At 37.9% G+C, this 26,885-nt stretch overlaps 1 protein-coding gene across 5 annotated transcripts in view; it reads right to left on the bottom strand.

The window, feature by feature from the left end:
• Positions 1-26,885, bottom strand: part of LOC126271912 (focadhesin) — a 273,808-nt gene that overhangs the window by 135,134 nt on the left and 111,789 nt on the right. For all 5 annotated transcript variants that reach the window (XR_007549156.1, XM_049974302.1, XM_049974305.1 and 2 more), the window contains exons 10-12: positions 24,399-24,602; positions 21,416-21,556; positions 4,652-4,797 (exon numbers count right to left, since the gene is read on the bottom strand). Coding sequence is in view for 4 of the 5 variants with exons in the window: in XM_049974302.1 (XP_049830259.1) it covers positions 4,652-4,797; positions 21,416-21,556; positions 24,399-24,602 (491 nt within the window). In the remaining variant the exon portion in view is untranslated. The remainder of the gene's footprint in view (positions 1-4,651; positions 4,798-21,415; positions 21,557-24,398; positions 24,603-26,885) is intronic.

The following is a 26,885-nucleotide window of genomic DNA, read 5'->3' as shown; positions in this document are numbered from 1 at the left end:
CATTACAGTGTCCAACGTCAAAATATTGGTAGTTGTCAAAGATGTCATCCAATTGCACTCACCTAAGTTGTTCGAACAAATGAAAAACTTTGTGTAAAATCCCTAGGGGGCCAGGTGGATAACAAGTGGAAATGGAGTCAATACACATATAATGACATGAAACGTGTCTGTTAACAGGTTGTTATATTAATTTGTCTTCAAATATAGCTGCATGCTAACAATTTAAAGATTTATTCACACAACAGAATAAAATCTTAAGTTTAATGCTATCAGTAGGTACAGGGTGACAATGATTGAACTATAAGAAATAAAAACACCATAACTTCTGAATTATTTGTGTTAGAACATTCAAACTGCACGGTTGGTCGCAGGGCATGATGGGAATTAGTATGCACATGAATAGTTTGGTTTAGTGATGAAGCTCACTTTCATTTAGGTGGGTTCATCAATAAGCAAAATTGGCACATTTGAGGGACTGAGAACCCGCATTTCATGATTGAGAAGTCTCTTCACCCTCAACGGGTGACTAAGTGGTGTGCAATGTCCAGTCACGGAATAATCAGTATGATATTCATTGATGGCACGGTGACTACCAGACAGTACATGAAGGTTTTGCAAGATGTTTTCATCCCCATTATCCAAAGTGATCATGATTTCAATAAGATATGGTTCATGCAAGAAGAAGCTCGACCCCACTGAAGCAAGAGAGCGTTTCGTGTCCTGGAGGAGTACTATGGGGATGGCAATCTGGCTCTGGGGTACCCAGAGACTACTGTCATGGGACTCAATTGGCTGCCACATTCTCCAGGTCTGAACACATGCAACTCCTTTTTGTGGAGTTATATTAAAGACAAGGTGTCAACCTGCTTAGCTGAGTGGTAATGTGTTTGCCTACCATGTAGCGGGCCTGGGTTCAATGCCCGACAGGGTTGGAGGTTTCACTCCACTAGTGGACTGGGTGTTGTGAGTCACCAACATCTAATCATCACTGACATGCAAGTTGCCCAATGTGGCATCACCTGAAATAAGACATGCAACCAATGGCCAAACTTTCCCAGACAGGGCCTCCTGGCCAACAATGCTAAGCGATCATTTTATCTCAACTCAAAGACAAGGTGTACAGCAGTAACTCCAAAATCATTGCTGAGCTGAAAACAGCCACTCAGAAGGTTACTGACACCATCAATGTTCTTACACCTCAGCAGGTCATGCAGAATTTTGCTACTTGTCTGCACCACATCATTGCCAATGATGGTAGACATATCAAACATGTCATAACCCAAATCTGAATACTTGTCGTGATGTTTACACAGTGAATAAAGTGTGCGCTCGCAGTAATTTGTTGATAAAGGTGGGAATTTAAGGAGATGAGAACTGGATAAACTGAAAGAACCAGAGGTTGTACAGAGTTTCAGGGAGAGCATAAGGGAGCAATTAACAAGAATGGGGGAAAGAAATACAATAGAAGAAGAATGGGCAGCTTTGAGGGATGAAATAGTGAAGGCAGCAAAGGATCAAATAGGTACAAAGATGAAGGCTAGTAGAAACCCTTGGGTAACAGAAGAAATATTGAATTTAATTGATGAAAGGAGAAAATATAAAAATGCAGTAAATGAAGCAGGCAAAAAGGAATACAAACATCTCAAAAATGATATCGACAGGAAGTGCAAAATGGCTAAGCAGGGATGGCTAGAGGACAAATGTAAAGACTTAGAGGCTTATCTCACTAGGGGTAAGATAGATACTGCCTACAGGAAAATTAAAGAGACCTTTGGAGAAAGGAGAACCACTTGCATGAATGTCAAGAACTTTGATGGAAGCCCAGTTCTAAGCAAAGAAGGGAAAGTAGAAAGGTGGAAGGAGTATATAGAGGGTCTATACAAGGGCAATGTACTTGAGGACAATATTATGGAAATGGAAGAGGATGTAGATGAAGATGAATGGGAGATATGATACTGCGTGAAGAGTTTGACAGAGCACTGAAAGACCTGACTCGAAACAAAACCCCCGGAGTGGACAACATTCCATTAGAACTACAGACGGCCTTGGGAGAGCCAGTCCTGACAAAACTCGACCATGTATGAGACAGGCAAAATACCCTCAGACTTCAAGAAGAATATAATAACTCCAATCTCAAAAAAAGCAGGTGTTGAAAGATTTGAAATTTACCAAATTATCAGTTTAATAAGTCACAGCTGCAAAATACTAATGCGAATTCTTTACAGAAGAATGGAAAAACTGGTAGAAGCCGACCTTGGGGAAGATCAGTTTGGATTGCGTAGAAATGTTGGAACATTTGAGGCAATACTGACCTTACGACTTATCTTAGAAGAAAGATTAAGGAAAGGCAAACCTACGTTTCTGACATTTATAGATAGCTTTTGACAATGTTGATTGGAATACTCTCTTTCAAATTCTGAAGGTGGCAGGGGTAAAATACAGGGAGCAAAAGGCTATCAGATGGCAGTTATAAGAGTCGAGGGGTATGAAAGGGAAGCAGTGGTTGGGAAGGGAGTGAGACAGGGCTGTAGCCTATCCCCGATGTTATTCGATCTGTATACTCAGCAAGCACTAAAGGAAACAAAAGAGAAGTTTGGAGTAGGTATTAAAATCCATGGAGAAGAAATAAAAATTTTGAGGTTCGCCAATCACATTGTAATTCTGTCAGAGACAGCAAAGAACTTGAAAGAGCAGTTGAACGGAATCGACAGTGTCTTGAAAGGAGGATATAAGATGAACATCAACAAAAGCAAAACGAGGATCATGGAATGTAGTCGAATTAAGTCGAGTGATTAGGAAATGTGACACTTAAAGTAGTAAACGAGTTTTGCTATTTGGGGAGCAAAATAACTGATGATGGTCGAAGGTAAAGAGGATATAAAATGTAGACTGGCAATGGCAAGGAAAGTGTTTCTGAAGAAGAGAAATTTGTTACCATCGAGTATAGATTTAAATGTCAGGAAGTCGTTTCTGAAAGTATTTGTATGGAGTGTAGCCATGTATGGAAGTGAAATGTGGACGATAAATAGTTTAGACAAAAAGAGAATAGAAGCTTTTGAAATGTGGTGCTACAGAAGAATGCTGAAGATTAGATGGGTAGATCACATAACTAATGAGGAGGTATTGAATAGAACTGGGGAGAAAAGGAGCTTGTGGCACAACTTGACTAGAAGAAGGGATCAGTTGGTAGGACATGTTCTGAGACATCGAGGGATCACCAATTTAGCATTGGAGGGCAGCATGGAGGGTAAAAATTGCAGAGGGAGACCACGAGAAGAATACACTAAGCAGATTCAGAAGGATGTAGGTTGCAGTAGGTACTGGGAGATGAAGAAGCTTTCACAGGATAGATTAGCATGGAGAGCTGCATCAAACCAGTCTCAGGACTGAAGACCACAACAACAACAACAACAATTTACATTTTCTTCATATAGTTCAATAATTATCCCCCTGTACATAATTCTTTTGCACTATATAGATTGCTAGTTCATAAATTTAAAAAAAAATTAGTACAATAAAAGGAGAGATTTAAATCATGCATAAGCTACTTTATGTTCTTGTTGTAGAATCGATGAGTGGCAATTTACATTAGACAAAGAAGCTATCCTAGCAAGGGCAAGGAAAATGGAGATGGATTTTTAACTAACAAAAAGCCTGTATAACAAGAAATCTATTTCCATAAATGCAAAACTTTGGCAGTACAATACTGTCATTAAGCCAGAATGCCTTTCGTGAAATACAGCCAAACAATCAAGTGAAATAGAAAAGAAGGAAAGGAAAGTAAATAGGGAAATCTTTGGACCAAAATATGAGAATGGGAAATGGAAATTAAGAAGAAATAAAGAAGTTAATGAAAAAAAGAGTGAATATCAGACACAATGAGGAACAGAAGAGTTGCAGTCTATTGACACCTAAAAAGGCTAGATGAAAACAGCCTAACAAAAATAATTTTAAGTTATTTGACAGAAACCCTAAAACATCAATCATGTGGGGGTAAAAAAATTGAAGGCGGCCCGAGGGAAATGGAGAAATTGAGAAAGAAATAGAAGAATGAGAGGGGTTCCAAACAAAAGTGGAAGGCTTCAATAGGTTCCAGGAGTAAACAAAGAAAAAGACAAGCACAACATGGATAGAAGAAAGAAGTAAAAACATTGGAAAAGGATAAAAAATTATGGGAAAGAAAGAAAGGAGGAAAAGAAATAATATATAAGTTATTCCATGTGGTCCTCAGTAGGACAAACAAATTTTTAAAAAAGGAGCTTTCCACAAGGAACAACTATAGTTTACTTTAACACTTAATTTTCTGTCTCCCAAGCATTTCATATCACTGAGTAAAGCACAGCTCTAGTAATTACTCTCAGCAGAGTCGAGTATTCATATAAGGCTGTGATACCAGCTTAATCTCTTGCTTAACTGAATAATAATGTATATACAAAGAATTTGTTTTGCTACTTTGTTGTTATTAGAACAGTAGCCATCAAATCTCAGCTAAGAGATGATACATTTCCTTTTCTATACAAAAAAGTTGATACAGAAATTAACCATAATACTTCTCAGCACATTCCGAGTATAGTTTATCATATCTGTGACAGTTTTTCATATCCCCTTCACATAAATTTCCAGAAATGTGCTTAGGTGAGATAGTACTTACTGGGAATGTATGGCAGAACATCCTCTGGTCGCCTTGCAGCATCCACTGGCGTCTTTGCATACTCTCTTGGTAGTTTGAGATTCTGTCGATAAGATTCCGGAAGAGTTTGAAGGCTAAGCTGCGAGAGATCAAACTTTGAGAGAGCCCTGAAATAAATATTACAACAGTTTAGTTAGAGCAACTACCATACTAACAGACTTTGTAATAAAGGCATTGTTTTATGATAATCAATCCCAAAATTCTGACATTAATTAATTTGCTACACTTGAACTAACAGAAACTTATGAGGCTACTTAAAAATAGTTTCTCTGTGAGCATTATGTATCAAAAACACTGAAATGAGCTGTAACACTTCATTGGAGTCTCCTAGAAATTTGACAAGAGAAAGTGGACAACACTTTTTATTTTATTTTTTATTTTTTATTTTTTACTCGATTATTGTTCTACTTGGGGTCCCCACATACTCGTGCCTGAATTGATAGGTCAACGATTCTACATTTGTCAGCAGTTTCTTTTCTGTAGAAAATCAATCTTTTATCCAAAACACTAAAACACTGAAAAGGGATAAAACGTTTGTGGCATACAAACATATGGCTGCAAACCAGTGAAGCATATTATGGCATTGGTAATGGTGATGGTGGAATTACTTCATAGCTGTAGAGTTAAGAGTGCAGCTGGGTCATCCTATAGATAGCTGCTGAGGCTGTGCAAATAATATTATATTGTGAATAGTGAACCTTTAACAGAACTGGTTATGTAAAATTATAAAATGTGAGAGCTGTAGACAAATGATTAAGTAAATAGTAGGCCTCCATGAAACACAGACCTTGCCATGATTGGGGGGGGGGGGGGGGGGGGGGATTGCACACCTCAATGATACAATAGCCATACTGTAGATGCAACCACAATGAAAGGGTATCTTTTAAGAAGCCAGACAAATGCAGGTTCTTGAAGAGGAGCAGCAGCCTTTTCAGTAGCTGCATAGGCAACAGTTTGGATGTTTGACTGATATGCCCTTTTAACATAAACCAACATGGTCTTGCTGTGCAAGCACTGTGAACAGCTGGAAGCAAGGGAAACTAAAGTTGTTATTTTTCCTAAGGGCATGCAGCTCTTCTGTATGGTTAAATGGTGATGGTATCCTCTTTGGTAAAATAATATGATGGTAAAATAGTCTCCTATTCCGAAAACTGCATGGGGACTACTCAGGAAGATATTGTCATCAGGAAAAACAAAACTGGCAATCTACAGATCAGAGAGTGGAATGTTAGAAACCTTAGTGGGGCAAGCAGGTTAGAAAATTTAAAAAGGATAACTGATAGGCTAAAGTCAAATATAATGGGGATTAAAAAAGTTTGGTGGCAGAATGAGCAGGACTTCTTGTCAGGTAAGCAGAGGGTCATAGATAAAATCAAATAGACGTAACGCAGGCGTAAGTCTAACAATGAATAAGAAAATAGGAAAGAGAGTAGGCTACTATGAACAGCACAGTGAATGTATTAGCACAGCCAAGACAGACATTAAGCCAACACTCACCACTGTAGTACAGGTTTATATGCCAGCTAAGCTCTGTAGATGATGAAGTAAGAAAAAAAAAAAAGATTCAATAAAAGAAATTATTCAGATAGCGTTGTCAGAGGAAAATTTAATTGTGATTGGGGACTGGAATTTGATAGTAGGAAAAGGAAGCAAAAGAAAAATACCAGTTGAATATGAACCAGGGGAAAGAAATAAAAAGGAAAGAGCCTGGTGGAATTTTCCTAACCCTTGGTTTAAGAATCATGAAGAAAGGTTGTGTATGTGTAAGAGCTCTGGAGACGCCACAAGATTTCAGATTGACTGTATAATGGTAAGACAGATACTTCAGAATCTGATTTTAAACAGTAAGAATTTCCAGGGGCAGATGTGGTCCATCACCACAATTTATTGGTTATGACCCCTCGATTAAAACCAAAGAAGTTGCAAAAAAAGTAGGAAATAAAGCTAATGGGATCTGGATAAGTTGAAAGAACCAGAGCTGTTGAAAATTTCAGAGGGAGCATTAGGCAATGATTGAGTAGAACAGGAGAAAGGAATACAGTAGCAGACAATTGGGTAGCTTTGAGGGATGAAACAGTGAAGGCAACCGAGGATGAAATAAGTAAAAAGACAAGGCCCAGTCCTTTGATCACACAGGAGATGTAGAATTTGAATGGAAGGAGAAACTATGAAAATAGAGCAAATGAAGCAGGAGACAGGGAATACAAACATCTGAAACACCAGATTGACAGGAGGTGCAAAATGGACAAGCAGGTATGGCTAGAGGACAAATGTAAACACCTGAAATTATATTTCACTAGGGAAAAGATAGATACCACCAACAGGAAAATTAAAGAGGCCTTTGGGGAAAAGGGTTAAAGCTGTATGAATATCAAGACTACGGATACTAAGCAAAGAAGGGAAACTTGAAAGATGGAAGGAACATATACGAGAAGCTATATGAGGGAAATGTACTTGAAGGCAATATTATAGAAAGAGAAGAGGATGTCTTGAAGATGAGATAGGATATACATTACTGCAAGAAGTATTTGACAGAGCACTGAAAGACGACCCTAACCTAACCTAATCTTGAAACAAGGCCCCTGGAGTAGACATCATTCCATCAGAACTACCGATACTCTTGGGAGAGCCAGATTCATGACAAAATTATTCCATCTAGTATACAAGATGTATGACACAAGCAAAATACTCTCAGGATTCAAAGAGAACGTAATACATTTTCTCCGTAGCAGTTACCACAAAAAAGAGTTTATTAAAGGAAGGCAGCAATCTCAACTTTTGCTGTATTAATTTTATTTATTCACTACCAGATTCAGTTCTGGTTCTGCAATAAAAAAGCTATGCCTTATATACTGAAATGACAGTGTCTAAATTTTTCTGTGTTTTTTCATTTTGGTTCACAAACGCTGTCTTGTGGTTTGATGCTTGACATTTACAAAGATATTATAAGGTTATAATGCTGCCTTGTTAGCTTGGAAGCTTGATATTTACAAAGGCATTATAATATCTTTGCAAATATCAAGAAGTCAAACCAACAAGCCAGCATTTGTGAACCAAAATGAATAGAAAACAAACAAAAAAATAAAGACACTGCCATTTCAATAAGTAAGGCATAGTTTTCTATTGCAGAGTCACCAAATCACTTAAAACAGTCTAGAAGGCAGAAAGTACTTTTCAATAAATAAAATTAATACAGCAAAAATGGAAAATGCCACCTCCTTTTAAGAATTAATAATTCCAATTCCAAGGAAGGCAGGTGCTTACAGGTGTGACTCTTATTGTTCTATCAGTTTAATAAGTCGTGGTTGCAAGAAAACAACAACATGAATTATTTACAGAAGAATGGAAAAACTGGTTGAAACCAATCTTGTGGAAGATCAGTTTGGACTTCGAAGAAATGTAGAAACAAGTGAAACAATACTGACCCTATGACTTATCTTACAAGGCAGATTAAGGAAAGGCAAAACTACATTTTATAGTTTTTGTCAGAACTGACAGAAATATGCTCTTTGAAATACTGAAGGTAGTGGGGGTGAAGTTTATGTACAGCTAGTACAGAAACTAGACAGCAGTTATAAGAGTCAATGGACATGAAAGGGAAACAGTGGTTGAGCAGGGAACGAGACAGGGTTGTAGCCTATCCCTAATCTTATTCAATCTGTACATCGAGGACACTGAAAGAAAGCAACGAACATTTTTGAGAAAGAATTAACGTTCAGGGGGAAGAAATAAAAACTTTGAGCTTTGCCAATGACATTGTAATTCTGTCACAGACAGAAAAGAACTTGGAAGAGCAGTTGAATGGAATGGACAGTAACTTGAAAGGAAGATATAAGACAAACATAAAAAAGTAAAATAAGGGTAATGGACTGCAGTCAGATTAAATCAGGCCCTTCTGAGGGAACTAGATTAGGAAACTAGACACTAGAAGTAGTAGATAAGTTTTGCTATTTGTTTAGTAAATTAACTATGGCCAAGTCAGAAGGGAGATAAAATGTTGAGTGTATCCTTGTATGGAAGCGAAATGTGGACAGTAAACAGTTCAGACCCAAAGAGAATAGAAGCTTTTGAGATGTGGTGGAAGAATGATGAAGATTAACTGAGTAGATCATGCAGCCAATTAGAAGGTACTGAATAAAACTGGGAAGAAAAGATATTTGTGGCACAACCTGTCTAGATGAAGGGATCAGTTGAGATGACAAATTGTGTCATCAACAGATTACAAATTTAGCAATGGAGGAAACTGTAGAGGGTAAAAATTGTACAGGGAGGCCAAGAGGTGAATACAGTAAGCAGAGTCAGAAATATGTAGGTGCAAGAGCGATTCAGAGATAAAGAGATTGCACAGGATAGAGATGCATGGAGAGCTGCAGGAAACCAGACTTCTGAAGACCACAAAAATGACAACAGCTAATAATTATTACCATGTAATTTATGAGGAAAGAGGTGAAATTAAATTGTTTAAATTTGAACATCTAAATCTGAAAGAGAAGGATGGAAGACATACACTTGATTAAAGAAATGTTGCAGGAGACTATACATGCTAATAACAAAGCTATAAAAGATAACAACCAAATATCGATATGAAATCTAAAAAAATTAAAGTCTGATAACCAAGCACTGATAGGAAACCAAAGAAACTAAAGACTAATATCAGGGACGTAAAGGGAAATATTGAAACGTTAGAATGAAATGTTGCAGGATATAGTGAAGACTTAACAAATTAAATACTAAGGCTCAATGTGTGGAGGTACTACATGCAAAGCTTGAGATCCATGAGGTTAGCACACTGTACTCGCATTATGGGAGTCCACAGTTCAAATTCCTGTTGAGCTATCCCAATTTTGAAATGCAAATCCAGATTTAGGTTTTGCAAGATTTCCCTAAATTGCTCCAGGCAAAAGGTGGGATTGTTGCTTTGAAATGGGTACAGACAATTTCCTTCCCCATCCTTTTGTAACCCAAGCTTGTGCTCCATCTCTAATGACTGCACTTTCGATAGAATGTTAACTCCAATCTATCTATCTTCCTTCCTTCCTTCCTTCGACATTGAGAACCTTGAGAGCAAAAGGACTTATTGAAACAAAGTATACAAGATTGCTACCAATTTAAGTGGCTTAAATGTTCATGCAGATAAAGCTATCAGTAAAATAACTAGGGATTTAAAGAAAGAAATGTGTTGTATTATTGATATAACAGAAATAAATTTATAAAAACAATCAATGAAGTAAAGTTTGATATGCACAAAAAACATGATGAACTTTTTGTAGACACAAAAAACAAGATTGAACTAGGAAACAGACAGACAGATTGATTAGAAAGACAAGGAGAGTCACACAGTAAAATTCTACAAAATTAAAAAAAACATAGTGTAAACAAGTTATTACAATTGTGTCGCAAGGACTAATCGAACCCCTGACTATACATGGTGGAAAGGGTTCAAGTCCATGAAAACAGGTTGTGTTATATGAATCCAAAAATTTAAAAGAATGTAACTGAAGAGAGAAAAATATCTACTCACCAAGCAGCTGCGGATGAAAACCGATATAAAGGTTAAAGAAATGTGCAAGATTTTGGAGCCAGCGGCTCCTTCTGACAGAAGTGTTAATGTGAACAAAGAGGGACAAAAAGGTTTAGGAAATGGGGAGAGTCTGGAAAAGTTGCACACAATGCTGGACAAGGAGGAACTTACCAGCTGGCATGAGAAAGAAAGACTAATTGTTAGGAACTGCATCAGATGAGATTCGAAAATCAAGAAGCTTAAAAATGGAAATAGGATAATAAGCAAGGCAGAGATTACTGACAAAACACTTGGCAAGAGTTAATAAGGGCAGAAAGCTAAGGGCGTTATATGTCGTAGAGGTACGGGTGGGGTAAAATATACAGGTAAGAAAATAAAAGATGTAGAAAAATGAAAGGGAATACATCTGTAAATGTCACAAGTTGGCCTCTCTCTCTCTCTCTCTCTCTCTCTCTCTCTCTCTCTCTCCCACCCCCCCTCCCTCCCTCCAAAACATTTCCACCAGAAGTTTATTTTTGGGGCAGCTAAAATTGCAGATGTCTGCTTCAAGTTTGTGACGTTATCATGATTCCCCTTATTATAGCTCCATGCCTGTAACAGAATCTTTGATCACACTTCTATCTTCCTGCCTGAGTGACACGAGGCAAATATTTCCTAACGAAACATTTTAATAATTTTTTACCCATAATGATTTGAAAATAAAGTCAAAATGTTTGTTTTTCATGTTTCATGCTGAGTGAGCAGAAAACAGAGCACCGCAGCTTTGTATACTTCTTTGGGAGTGGCTCTGAGCACTATGGGACTTAACATCTGAGGTCATCAGTCCCCAAGAACTTAGGGCTACTTAAACCTAACTAACCTAAGGACATCACACACATCCATGCCCGAGGCAGAATTTGAACCTGAGACCGTAGCGGTCGCTCGGTTCCAGACTGAAGCGCCTAGAACCACTTGGCCACTCCGGCTGGCTCTTTGGGAGTTGGCCATTGCCATGGCAATTGCAACATCATATTTAGCTGATGGCCATCAACCATGAAAAGATCTGATTGTTTTGTTTCCTAAAAATGTGATTATTGTACTGTAATTGTAAAAAAAAGTGACATGAAAATTTTCTGAATATAACTTTTGTAATAAGGAGTTCCTATTTTGTATCTCACACTGAGAGGTTGTCTGTTATTATGACATAACTTGAAGTAAAACAGAAACACCCCATAACTGTGATTTGAAACAGTGCATACAATAACAATAAATTATTTATTGGAGAAAAAATTATAATTTTATTGTTTGCACAAGCTTATTTGGCATGTGTACATACTTGAAAGAAGTTTAAAATGACAATATGTAATGTTACTGTGTTCATCATACTACAAACTATTACAATGGTAAAGATTATATTGAGGAACTGGCCATATTAATAATACGAAAAATCTATTGCTGAAAATTATAAAAAGCTATTCAAAGATGTGAAGGAAGAAAAGTAATAAGAAATATCAAAGAATGGCATATGTGTCTGATGCCTACAATACAATATAATTTAATTAATCGATTACTTAATCTGAGTATCCTCTATAGTTCAATATACAGGGTGGTCAATTGATAGTGACCAGACCAAATATCTCATTAAATAAGCATCAAACAAAAAACTACAAAGAACAAAACTTGTCTAGCTTGTAGGGGGAAGCCAGATGGCGCTATGGTTGGCCCACTAGATGGTACCGCCATAGGTCAAGTGGATACCAACTGCATTACTTTACATATAAACCCCCATTTTTTATTACATATTCATGTAGTACATAAAGAAATATGAATGTTTTATTTGGATCACTTTTTTTGCTTTGTGATAGATGGCGCTGTAATAGTCACAAACGTACAAGTACATGGTATCGTGTAACATTCCACCAGTGTAAACGGTATTTGCTTCGTGCTACATTACCACGACCTGCAACAAATGATGATGCCCAAGTAGGTGTTTTAGCTGCTCTCGCAGCTTGTCCACACATCAGTAGCAGACAAATGTGGAAAAATCAGGAATCAGATAAACGTCGGAGTTGAGAATGCTATATCAACATCGATTGCATCCGTACCATATTTCTATGCACCAGGAATTGCATGGCGATGACTTTGAATGCCGTGTACAGTGCTGCCAATGGGCACAAGAGAAATTATGGGATGATGACAGATTTTTTGCAAGCATTCTATTTAGTGTCAAAGCGTCATTCACCAACAGTGGTAACGTAAACTGGCATAATATGCACTACTGTGCAACAGAAAATCCACGATGGCTGCAACAAGTGGAACATCAGCAACCTTGGCGGGTTAATGTATGGTGTGGCATTATGGGAGGAAGGATAATTGGCCCCCATTTTATCGATGGCAATCTAAATGGCGCAACGTATGCTGAATTCCTATGTAATGTTCTACCGATGCTACTACAAGATGTTTCACTGCATGACGGAATGGCGATGTACTTCCAACATGACGGACGTCCGGCACATAGCTCGGGTGCGGTTGAAGCGGTATTGAATAGCATATTTCATGACAGGTGTATTGGTCGTCAAAGCACCACACCATGGCCCACACGTTCACCGGATCTGACGTCCCCTGGATTTCTTTCTGTGGGGAAAGTTGAAGGATATTTGCCATCGTGATCCACTGACAGCGCCTGACAACATGTGTCAGCACATTGTCAATACATGTGCGAACATTACGGATTTTGAGCATTTATTGCATTAATGTGGTATTTACAGGTAATCACACTGTAACAGCATGCATTCTCAGAAATGATAAGTTCACAAAGGTACATGTATCACATTGGAACAACCAAAATAAAATTTTCAAACGTACCTATGTTCGGTATTTTAATTTAAAAAACCTACCTGCCACCAACTGTTCGTCTAAAATTGTGAGCCATATGTTTGCGACTATTACAGCACCATCTACCACAAAGCGAAAAAAGTGGTCCAACTAAAACATTCATATTTTTTATGTACTACACGAATATGTAATAAAAAATGGGAATTCTTATTTTAAAAAACGCAGTTGATATCTGTTTAACCTATGGCAGCACCATCTAGTGGGCCAACCATAGCACCATCTGGTTTCTGCCTTCAAGCTAGACAAGTTTTGTTCTTTATAGTTTTTTCGTTTGACACTTATTTCGTGAGATATTTGGCCCGGTTATGATAAATGGACCACCATGTATAGTTTTCTGAGCTAAGTGTTAGTTCCTTGGGGAGGGAGGGAAAGACAGTTTGGTGAAGATTAAAAAAGATAGGCCATGCATACCCTAAGATTTATAGTTTATTGCAAAACTTTTTTCTTCTATCATTGCTTCTCACTACACCCTTATCACCTCTGGACTGAAACTGACACAGTACTTACCAATATACCATCTCTGATTTATGATGGCTTTCCTTTCAACTTTTTCAGCCCTTATCCACATTACAGGTGGGTAGTGTCATCATGGGGCTTGACTGACCTGACCTTTCATTTTAAGCTTCCCATTAAGCTACACATACATATACTGACAAAAAGAAATAAGAGTGCTCACATTATTAAGGAACTTTTGGTTACGGTGATGGAAAGCAAGTGTGACTTCCCCATGCTCCACTAGGTTGTTTCTTGTGCTGCATGCAGCTATGTTTCAGCATAGAGCAGTAACCATTTAATGCCACATGATCTTTTGTACAATAACATACATATTTTTTGTGATACCACAGAGAATTTTTCAAATATCATAAATCCAAAAATTCATAATTTTGGAGTTAAATATTTTCATCTGTAATTAATAATTATCACTGCTTTTGAGAGCATTGCAAGTAATATGACACAGACCCCAATTATGTAATAGATAATAAAGCAGCTTGTTTAATGAGGCTGTGCAAAGTCACAATTTCTGTCACACTGATTTTTTTTCTCAAGGTACCCACTACACAACTTTGAAAATATTTCAGGAACCAAAATAAAGTCAAAAGATGAAATTTACCAACTTGATTGGAATAAGACAATTAACATAGTAAAAAGATCCTAATTAATGAAAATAATCAATGTTTGAAAATATATTTATTTTAAATTTTCAAGATCCTAATTTCACAGCAAGCTGTGATTTTATTTGGTGTTGATGAGGTATGGTCATTGCTGCAAAATGAAACTCGCTTGAACATGATTTGGAGGCACTGACTGATGACTAGCATCATTAGTGGAAGCTGATTTTACTTCAATTGTAGTATCAAGAAATAAATTTAATCACGGAGAAACAGTCCTCAACAGTCAGTTCAACTTAAATGTAACATGTTGCAAGTATTCATATAAAGTATTGTACAGAGTGCAAATTTAGAATATTTTTGAGGCAAGCGAGATTTACAAAAAAAATTGCTGCGAACTTATCATGGAGTCTCAGAAGATACGGTTTAGGAATCTGGTTTTAATTTAACATCAAATCTGACACCCTGAACATCTGTCACTGCAGTCATGAGCCATTCATGTAATTCTGGGGGCTAGTGGGACTGCTAATGGCTGTATTAGTCAATATTAAACAAAAACCTTTTCTGCTGTTCCATTTTTGGGCAAAGTGAATCTGAACTGTAATTATGTTGATGAGCAGTTACCTAGATCCACTGTAAAGACTACTTGGAGATAAATCATTATGTTAAACTTCACATTTATTAATATATTAACAACCGAGTGCGACAGGCATGTTCCATATGATACACTGGCCTTAGCCTTAGTTATGACCTCAAATCAATGAGAATGTGAGTCCACATGAATCTGCTGGTATGCCACATCCAGATGAAGCCACTTGTTGAGATTAGATCCAACAGCATTACCAAATTGTGGGGTACTGATTGCTTTGTTTCTCCTGCTGTTCCAAATAGTCCCAGACATTCTATTTGGCATTAAAATCATTTGATTTAATGATCCAATTGATGTGTGATAGCGTACTCAAGAGCACAGCAAACCAGAAACATAAGCTTGCAGCTCTGTAAACATGGTTGTTGCTACTTGGAAGATAGCAGTGTCCAAGGCTTGTTTATTATGAAGGTGTAGAAGAAAGGGCAACATTTTGTCACCGAGAATGAGTGGGCCCAAGCTAATGACACAAAAAACATCTCCAAACAATAGCAAAACCATCTCTAGTCTGAACTATGCTCTGCACACTCTGTGGGTTAAATGCCTCATTGTGGCATCGGTACTCTCAGTGCCTAGCATCATTTGAAAAGATCCATTATCACGACTCATCATACAACACTACACCCCTGCAGTCAGCTACCATCCAGTTTCCTGTAGAAGACAAACAGCTTTATGTGCAACTGTGAGCAGGGGACTTTCTTAAGGTATGCAGTTTCTTCCAAAATGTTTGCTGGTTGACATGGACCTGCATTCACTAACATCAGCAATTCCTGTCATGTTTACAACCTACTGTCACTGACAAAGCATGACAGTCATTTCTGATCCTTGTCAATTCGCATCTTCTTACGATCTTGTTCTTATATCATGTTACATGGCTGCGAGTGGTTCACCATTCCTTATAGGCATACCGGGGTGATCAAAAAGTAATGTGAATTTTTTAATTTTGCGGGAATTGTAGATCATATTTATCATATTTTCAAATTTTTTATCTCATTGGTACACTTGTTCCTGATGTATTTTTGAATTTTCAGCTATTTTGAATATTTAGTTTACTATTGACAATCAAAATAGTTATGTGTTTCCAAGTGCTTGGCGATTTTTTTCTTTTGAAAAAAGATGGATCAAAGAATTTACATGAAATGTTACTTGAAAAATGGAGCAAAGTGCAGCACCCATTTGAAATGTTTACAAATTGTATAAATATTTCGAAGTGGGTCAAGAAGACAACCAGTCTGGGCACTCTAACACATCAGTTACTGATGACAATGTGAAAGAAGTACAGAAAATGGTTCTGTAAAATCACTGAATCACCGTCAGAAACATTGTTGATGATGCTGGGATATCCTTTGGCTCATGCCACGCAATTTTTTGGAGGTTTTGAGCATGAAATATGTAGCAGCAAAGTTTGTTCCAAAGTTGTTGAATTTGGACCAGAAACAACATTGGGTAGACATTGCTCAGGAATTGCTGAATGAAGTTGACAATGATACACACTGCTAAAGAAGGTGAAGAAACATGGGTATACAGGTATGACCTTTAAATCAAAGTCCAGGAAGAGACTCACTGAAGATCAACGTGTTCTGTGCCGTATCCCGTACAAAGGTGTATGGACCATTTTTCTTTGCAGAAAAATGATGAAAAGAGTTATTCAATTGAAACATAGTTTATCACCCACTGAAACAAGTAAATAGTCTCTAGTCTGTTTCACATGGTCTCACAGCACTCATTCCAGCATTCATTACTCTTGTAAATTATGCTGAAAAAGGTTTGACTGTCTTTTTAGCTCAGTCAACAAATGATATCAGTCAATAAACAATATAAGCATATGAGGATAATGGAACATAGTCAAATTAAATCAGGAGATCATGAGGGAATTAGATTAGGAAATGAGGCACAAGTATTAGATGAGTTTTGCCATTTGGGGTGCAAAATAAGTGATGATGGCCGAAGTAGAGAGGATATAAAATGGCAAGAAAAGCACTTCTGAAGAAGAAAAATTTGTTAACACTGAGTCAGCAAGTCTTTTTTTAAATTATTTGTATGGAATGCAGCCATGTATGGATTTGAAACATGGACGATAAATAGTTTGGACAAGAAGAAAATAGAAGCATTCAAAATGTGGTGCTACAAAAGAATGATGAAGATTAGATGGGTAGACAATGCAACTAATGAGGAGGTACTGAATAGAGTTAAGGAGAAGAGGAATTTGTGGCACAACTTGACTAGAAGAAGGGACTGGTTGGTAGGACATGTTCTGAGGCATCAATGGATCACCAATATAATATTTGAGGGCAGTGTGGAGCATAAAGAGATGAAACACTAAGCAGATTCAGAAGGATGTAGGTTGAAATAGTTTTTCAGAGATGAAGAGGCTTGCACAGGGTAGCGTACCATGGAGAGCTGCATCAAACCAGTCTCTAAACTGAAGACCACAACAACAAATAACAATCAATATACAGTGTGTGAAAGTGTGGCAACCAAATGTCAATTTTTTTGTAAGATATATCAACCAATATTGAGAATATAAAGTATTTCATGACTTAACAGTGTATCACAGTGTAACAAAATAAAATACATTAAAAAGTCATCGGATTGGTTCAATGTAAAGAGAAGGAACACGGGAAGTAAATGTAAATGAGGTGAAAAAAAGCCTCAAAACAGGAAGGGTTATGAGGCCGCGTGAAGTAAGCATAACACCAAATATAAAATGTGTAAAAATCAATATCCTACTCCTAAAGGAAGAACAGTCTCAAGATTTACAACATCAAACATTACTGGATATGTACGGTTTCCAAAACAATGTTCCCACAACCATATACATGCCTCTAATGTTGCGCAAGTACATGGTAACACATCATATTCTTTGAAGAAAGATATATGGTAACCGTAGCAGAATTAAGACGGGAACAGGTATGCACTATTGTCTGACGCATATCAAGTATACAGATGAGCTAATACAGACTACTTATTCAGAATAAAAAAATGTGGCAATACTTGTAAAATGGAGGGAAGGGCAATAAACACATAATACTTACAGTACATCCAATAATGTTTGATGTAGTGAATGTTGAGAACAAACTGTTCTTCCTTTAGGAGTGGAGTGTGATATTGAGTTTTACACATTTTATATTTTGGTGTTATGCTTATGTCATGTGGACACATAACCCTTACTGTTTTGGGGCTTCTCTTCTCCTCATTTATAGTTATTTCCCACATTATTTCTCTTTATATTGAACCAGTCCAATGGCTATTTAATGTATTTTATATAGTGACACTATCACACACTGTAAGTCAAGAAATACTTCATGTTCTCAATACTGGTTAACACATCTTATAATGCAAGTGACATTTCGTTGCCACCATTTCACACGCTGCATATTTGGTTGCCACTTACAAAAAAATTCAGGCACTTATGACTTACACTATCAGGCAGTCATTATACCTGGCACACCAGTAGTTGATGGAGTATTCTGTTTCTATTATTTCTGGAATTTTGAACATACCTCGTGTATATGTTAATATATTGTTTAAAATAATGTAATTTGCCCAGTGATATCCCAGGTGATGTATCTAATATTTTATGTGCATTTGTATGCCCTTAATGTAGTCTTTGGTCGCTGACTGTTTTTATACATGATATCAACTAAGCCTGGAACACCAGCAATATTTGTAACGTGCCTATCATATGTACTATTGAGATTTTGAAAGTCTTTGGATGTATACGAATCTGTGAGAACAAATTACCAGCTGCTGTCAGTTACCATGTGGTTGTAAGAAATGTGTGCAGCAATGATTTGTCTTAATGTGAGGTGTGTAAAGTGTTATTTATATACGGCAATGTATGCAGATAATGTAGTGCTTTTCCACATTGGTTTTACAGGTGCTGACAATGAGAAACAGTCGAAATTAGCCAAGTGTGTGATTAAATAAAAACCACATTACAGCCTACTACAGACCCTTTTGACGTTTATTAAACACCTGGAAGCTGTGGATAGTGAAATTTCTTGGATCTTGAGTGATACACACATTAAATAAAAAACTTTTCAAGAAATCTTGCAGCACGATCGAAGCCCAGATGAAAATAGCATCTTATTCGTTAGTTTTTAAATCCAACTCCTTGAAAACAGATTCATATTTCTTGCCCTTGTTGCCACACGAAAAGATATGTGACAATGAAAACATAGTAGATTCTTGATGCAAAACATAGCATTTTCTTCTAACAAAATTCTTCTTCATTCTTCTTGTCTTGTATTTTTATTCTCAACTCAGACTTCTTGCATTCTAGATTTGTAAGATACTACAGGGTTGCCACATGAAAGGGTTCTGGGTGGAAAAATCAAAAAAATTATACTTAATTCAGTTCTGCTCTCGAAGTATTACTTATTCTTTCACATTTGCAAATATGTTCCACTGAATTATATCTCCATTTACAATTATTGTATGAACATGTGCAAGCATATTTTTAGTGTGGAATATGACTAACATCACTTAAAGCTTCTCATTTGATTTTTGCATTTTAATATACATTCTTCCTCAGCAGTTCCCATTGTTGTCTACTCCAAAGACTCCCTCCAGCAGTTAGAACCTCTGCGATATACTTGTTGTGATGTAAAGCCATCTGCTGATGAACTCAATCACCACACTCTGTCCAAGAAGTACCTCAAACAAAGACCAATACAACAGGAACCGTAGGCTATTTAATAATTATGTGTTATTTATGGTTTTGTATAATAATTACATGTTATTTATGGTTGATCAAAGCATAAAAATAAGTAAAGACTTATTTTAAGTTAAGTGAAAATTTTAGAGACTTTGGCATGTTAAGTCACAATATTACAAATTAGCAGCAGTCGAACAAGGAAAGCCGGCACATGCGACAACATTGGTCACATATCTGCCCAACGTGAAAAGGCTGATGATCGGCGGAGTTTGCGCAGCAGCAGACAGCACTTTGACAGATGAACAACCAATCAGACAGGCAATGCTTCCAAGGAGCACAACGACCAGTACAGTTCGCACATCAGGAACTGTCATACTGAAGTCATGAGTGTTATGCATCTGGCAATGCGGAGGAGGAGAAAAGGGCACTGCCCAACCATAGAGGTAAAACAATGGAAAGCTGGCACATTGCCAACATTGGTCACATTTTTGGCTAATGTGAGAAGCATAGAACAACAACAGAAGAGTCAGTCACTGCCCTAGAAACTTCGCGACATTGGCAAAAACACCAAATAAATACCTCCATCAAACAGGCATGAGGAGGATCTTTGAGGGGAGAAAGGAGATGCAAAGAAATGTCATCTGGTTGGATGGACTGATGGTTAGTCAGTGGATGTCATACTTTTCTACAGTGACTTAGCCACTATGCTGCTTGACATAAGAAGATGTTGATACCGTGTCAATAGGGCAATGCAGAAGATGCCATCTAAGATGTTACCAGAAATAAGTTTATGTGGTACTTACCCAGGTGGCTGGTAAGGATGAAGGGACTGTGGCCTCACCAAATGAGCCACCTTTAAACATTGAGGTTGATGAACTCCACCAGTAGATGCCGAACCTGAGGGTCGCTGGTTCGATTGCAGGACTGAGCACTCTGTGCCATGCTGTAGCTGCTTGTTAGTAATGCGACAAGAGAATTCACCCAGAGAAGACCATACCACTGTTCCACTGAGTTACGAGCACTGTACTGAATGGAAGAATACACCACTGGCGCACTGCTGCAACGTGAGCCGTCGTCGTATCAGTGGTCACTGGAATCTGCACACTATGAATCCGTTGCTCTGCACCCAGGAGGAATTGATTACTCTGTTTAAAGGTTCTTATGTCTCAATAAATGACTGTTAGTGGAACCACCGATGTTTGTTTCACCCACTGAGCCAAATAAAGAACGCATTCCACCACCCACAATGTGCCACTTTCCCACCTGCCATCCATAACAAAACAATGATCTTTGCTCTCTTCTCTCACTGATGTTCAATATCTAGTGTCACTAAACCCCAACCTGCTACAAAACACAAGTTTCATTTGAAATGTTCCCTTTCACACAACATAAATAAAAAACATGATTATTCATTTATATGCGATGGCAAATCTAACTCTACAGGAAAAATCCAAGAATTAAATACGCAAAACATCTGTATCCTCACACTTCACTGAATGGGATGCATAAGGACCTGTTTACAAATAGAAAATAATAATGATACATACTTATTTTTATTCCAAATTAACTGAGATGTTAACAATGAATGGGCAGTACACTAATAAGAGCTTGTGCTGGGCCATATAGTGAAAATGGTGCAGATCCTGGGCAATCTCACTGGAAAAACATGAAGACATGTAGAAATGTCTTGAACTGAGGAAGGAATTCAGATTTATGGGGATCACAGGTGACCAATATTAACTGAAAATACTTAGTAAGTACATAAATAGTTCCTTAATAATGTGAACAGTCTCTCTCTTTTTTTTTGGTCAGGCCCTGTACTGCCCATAGAGGCAATAATTAATCTCAGTCAGTCATCTTAAAATTTATCAGATTTAATCATAATGAATCAAAAATTAAATACAAATTAACTCACTCAAATGCAGCTTTGATGACATCAATGTTTTCGTTTGTTGAAATGTATGACCAAAGTTTGGCTACAACTTCCTTTACGAGATTCTCATAAGCTGTTCCTGATGATCTCAGAGTTGGTACCAAGGAAAACAGCTTACAGAGACTGAAACAAATGAAATTGTTTATTATTAAAGCAACTATCTCACTTCACAGGAAGACTGATTCCCAGACAGGAGCAGCTTACCTTGTACCTAGTCAATCTCATATAAAGATGTGAAACAAATACTAACAAAGAGATAGAGGGGCTGGCCAGTACTTACCTCAGCTCAGTACAGCTGATGCATACACAAAAAACAACTGAAAAATACACAATTCAAGGCAGGGCCACGTGTGAAACTACACATATCATTTATCAGCTGACATGCCTGCACTGCACAGGCTTTTACATTGGTATGACAACAACTAAACTGGCTGAGCGCATGAACGGACACAGACGAACTGTCCGCCTAGGAGATGTCCAATACCCACTAGCGGAGCATGCCCTCCAGCATAACTCTAGGGACCTAGGAAACTGCTAGACCACATGTGCCTTTTGGCTTCTCCCACCCAGCACCAGTCCCTCTGAACTGCGGAGATGGGAACTTGCACTCCAACGCATCCTTTCATCCCACCATCCCCCTGGGCTGAACCTACATTAAACAACCTCACTCCCATTTACTCTTCAGTCTTCTCCTCTTTCCCTTTCCTCTTTAGCCATTTATGCATCTTTTCATCCTACATCTTTATACTATATACCTCTTTACTTCTGTATGCATCCTCTTTGGTTTGAAGCTAGCACAGTACTTACAGTGGAATATCTTTGGCTTCCCTCTGACAACCATGCCTCCATCCTCGCTCACCTCCCTGTTTTCCTCTCCCTGTTGCTTCATAACCTGGGTTGTGAGTAACTAAATCCATTTCCCCTTCTTCCCTTTCTTTCCCCTCTCTCCACCTTGATGAAGGAATATTTATTCCGAAAGCTAGGATCGTAAATTTTCGGTTGTTTTTGTGTATCTATCAGCTGTACTGAGCTGAGGTAAGTACTGGCCAGCCTCTCTATCTCTTTGTTAGTACTTGAACCTAGTCAGTAACAGATGATTTACTTTATATTTTAAAAAAAAAAGTAAACTGCTTCTGCTGGTCATGCATAATCTCTCTCTCTCTCTCTCTCTCTCTCTCTCTCTCTCTCACACACACACACACACACACACACACACACACACACACACAGTCACACAGTACAGTACAATGCATCTGTGCATCTGGACTATGGACTATAGTGAACCTTAAACAGGTGATGAAAGGGAAAAGTGGGAGGAAGAGGCACCAGGACACCCAGAATTTCATATATGGGATGGCAACTTATGTTAGTTTTGCAGCAAACAAAAACTAGTTTTGAGATTCTTCCATAAGAAATGGTTACCAGAGTGATATATTTGTTTGGTGGGACAGGATGTGAGTCCAGTTTGCAAAGACACAATTTTGTAGGTGGGACTGTGGAAGAGAATACCCACAATTTGCATTCTGTAACACATTTTTGTAGGTGAGACTGTGGAGGGGAATACACACAATTTGCATTCTGTAGAACAAATAAACATCATTCATCTCCAAAAAGTTGGGGACATGACCCTCCACATAGTGGGTGCTGTATTGGAGGGAAGGATGAGTACCTGACTTTCAAGCTGTGTTCTTCCTTTCCTGCTATAACATTTCTGATCACACTTTTCCTATCTCATTTCCCTTTGGGGTACCATTTTATCTGTCCCTCCACCCAACTTCATATAATCCATATTATAAACTATAATTATTTTCCTTTAACTTTAAACACATTTTCCACACAGTAACTAGAGTTACAGCTTTATTCCAAAATGTATCTTCAGGATGGGGAACATCACTGCAGATGTACCACAATGGTCAATATTGGGTCCACTGATGTCTACATTCTTATATCCAACAAGTAGAAATAATTCTCTTTGCTGTTGTTGTAAATATTATAATCACACCTAACTTCAGCACTTGAATAAGTAAATAAAATTTGCTTGACAAATAATAACTTGTTCTCCCCAAATGGACTGTCACTGAAAAAAATAAAACAAAATACATGCAGTTCTGTATTGAACAAGGTCTGACCACATCATTAAAAATAATGTATGAAGGCAAGTCAAAAATGAAACAGAGTATTCTAAATTCTTAACTGTATATAATGATAAGAAACTGAATTAGAAGTCACATGCCACAGATCTTAAATGTCTAAGCTTCGTTATTTTTGAATTACAGATGATATCAGATTTTTAACAAAGAAATGTCAAAAAATTGACTTACTTTTCTGTTTTAATTGAATAATGTCTTATGGTGTTATGTTCTGGGGTAACTCATAATTGAGGAAAAAAAGTGTTGGTTGCACAGAAGTAGGTAATAAGTATGAGTGGTGTCCACTCTAGAATCTTTTGCAGATAGCACTTCAAACAGTTTGGCATCCTGCAACAGCTTCACAATATATTTACACCCTTGTGAAGTATGTTGTCTACAACAAATCTATAAGGAGAAATTGTTAAATTAGCCATTGCTCATCCTCTTTAAGATAATTATGTACATGGTCTGCATTTTGCCATATTTATCTGACTGGTATGTGGAGGACTCAGGTTCAGTACACTAATTCCCCAAAGCATTTGTAGGGTGGAAAAACATAATCAAAACCACAAGACACTTTTCAGTTTACTGACAGGTATGGCCTTTTGATATGCTTGGGGAGGAGGGAGACAGCATCAGAACAATGGTGGCTAATCTCTACAAACACAGAGTATGGAAAAGAAGAGGATGAAGGAAAATAGATCAAGGAGGAGCAGAATATGTTGACCACTGGAGTTATGAAGGAACTGTGTTTTGTTTTGGTAATGGCTGTGTTATATTTTATAATTCAATGGAATAAGTGAAACAATTTAAAAATTTGTCACAAATTTGTTAACCTTCTGATGACAGCAGGTCTTTTATCTCGACTTAGCCTTGGTGCTAGACTTTTCCACGTTGTCGTGATGTCCACAATATCAGCTGAACACAAGGCAGCAATGGCTTCAATGGCTATGGATGATGGAAGACTACCTTGAACACCACTACACTTGTTCAAAATGTCTGAGAGTAGAGAAACAAGTTCTTCTCCGTGTTGAGCAGGCCTGAAATAATGACCTGACATTAAAACATTTCTTTAATACACATTAATTTCAAATAAATTAGTGTGCAATATGGAATGTCAATACACTTTATTTACATCTTTATTACAGAAGCAACCAACTACCATGTAATTTTCATGTTAGTTATAATAGCACAATGTTATGCAATTGTTAATTTCTATTAGGCTATTAGTGCATGAGGCAGTCAATAGTTACTGAGACAAATGGCTGTGGAAATGAACATCAATAACAAACAAACACGTGACACAATGGTGTGCAAAACTTGAGGAAGAAAAACTTTTGCACAATATGCCACTGCCAAGTAACATAGCTACATGGAACTTGGACAATACACAAAAAGAGCTACAACAGTCTAATACAGAAGGTAACTGACAGAAATACACAATGAGATGAACAGAAATGTTATTTTTATTCAAATCCAATAACTACATTGAAGTCACCGTGATTTATGATTTTCTCCTGCACATCACAAAAGGCAGGACCTGGTCCTTAAAAGGGTGTCTGATCACCACAAATGGCAGTGCATGCTCTGTAACATGCTCCTATGCTGGCCACAATGTTGGTAGGGACTTCTTGTGGGAGAGCGTGCCATACCTCCACCAGTGCAGTTTACAACAGCTGGGTGGTCTTCAGTGCACTTAGTCAAGCTGCAATACATCTCTACACCACATCAGACATGAGTTCAATGGGATTTAAGTCAGGCGAACAGGCAGGTCCATCTGTTCACCAAATATCCCTCTTCTGCCAGAGCTCCCTCACCTGTGGTGTTCTAGGCAGTCACCCACTGTCATTTGGCCCGAGTTCGATTCCTGGCTAGGTCGAAGATTTCCTCCACTCAGGGACTGGGCGTTGTTTTGTGTTTATCATCTTCATATCATCACCATCAATGTGCAAGTCACTGAAGTGGTGTCAACTAAAATAACTTGCGCCAGACGATGGGTCTACCCGATAGGAGGCACTAGCCACGCAACATTTCATTTCATCCATAAAAATTATGTCAGAGCTGAACGCACCCCTGAAAAAATGCACATGGGGAGTACAGTGTCACAATAATGTTGGCTAATGAGTGTGCCAGTTATACAATTTGGAGGGCAGTATGCCTGTGCAAAATTACATCTCACCTACACCGTAACACTTGGACCATGAAAACAGTCATATTCAATAATGTTCCTGGGTGCATTACATGTTACCACCTCTCATCATTTAAGGTATGTCCAGAATCACTACTCAGACTGTATCTCTCATTTGAGAAGAGCATGTGACCTCACTCCTGGTTGGTTCAGTCGGCACGCTCTTCAGATCATCGCAGCCGGCGATGTGCAGGTGTCAACAGAATATGACATGACATGTTGGTCATCAGGCAAAGAGACCACCATGAAGTAGTCGCCATGACAATATGAAGCATGAGATTGTGTGCCTTACAGTCCTGTTAAATGTAGCTGCAATTGCACCCACTGTTTAACATGGATCCCTTCTTATTTGTTGCGTAATGCAGGGTTCATCAGCTGCTGTAGCTGATCATGGTCAACCTTCTCCCCTGGTCTGGGCAGCAGTTCAGAATGTTCTCCATGCAGGTGACATACAAAACTCCTGTACTACATTCACCACACTTGATGTTTATCCCAGTGTCCCAATGATTCTTCACCATGTGAAGTCATTGAAATGTTGCCTTCAGCACATGTTGTAATGAAGAGCACCATCACAGCACACTGTAAATACTCACTGAATGACACACAGTCTTTTCCTGTTTCTTCAACTGCCTCATGCAGTGAGGCCAATCCCATCTGACACTATAGTTGTACTGACTTCACATCATGTAATGTCCAGCTATCTGTGCACGACTGGGAGACATCTGACAACATGCTTGCAGACTTTCATTAATTTCCCATGGGTTGTGTTGTTAATATGTTATGTAACTTCATCTATCTCATCCTTAAGTTTTGTACAGAAGTGTATTTTTTAATCTAGTCTCCACAAACATTTAGACACTTATCCCATTGCAATGTGAGTTTTATAATTTTAGCAACTCGTGTGGTTTGTACGATTGCTTTGTTATATTTGAACTTAAAGCTGTAATTCTTTGAGCCTAGTGAACAAATAAATGTTAAAAGATATGAAGTCAGGACTGTAAAGTGTATGTGGCATCACTCCCCAAATACATTTTTGATGATCTGTCACATTTTTTTATACTGTGAGAGGAGGTGCTATTGTAAAGCAGAATTACACTTTTTGAGAGAGCATCCTGTTTTATTCTTCTTACAAATT

This window comes from Schistocerca gregaria, chromosome 5 (genome assembly GCF_023897955.1).
Source record: "Schistocerca gregaria isolate iqSchGreg1 chromosome 5, iqSchGreg1.2, whole genome shotgun sequence".
In the NCBI taxonomy this organism is placed as follows: Eukaryota; Metazoa; Arthropoda; class Insecta; order Orthoptera; family Acrididae; genus Schistocerca; species Schistocerca gregaria.
This window is presented reverse-complemented; position numbering and strand designations above follow the sequence as displayed.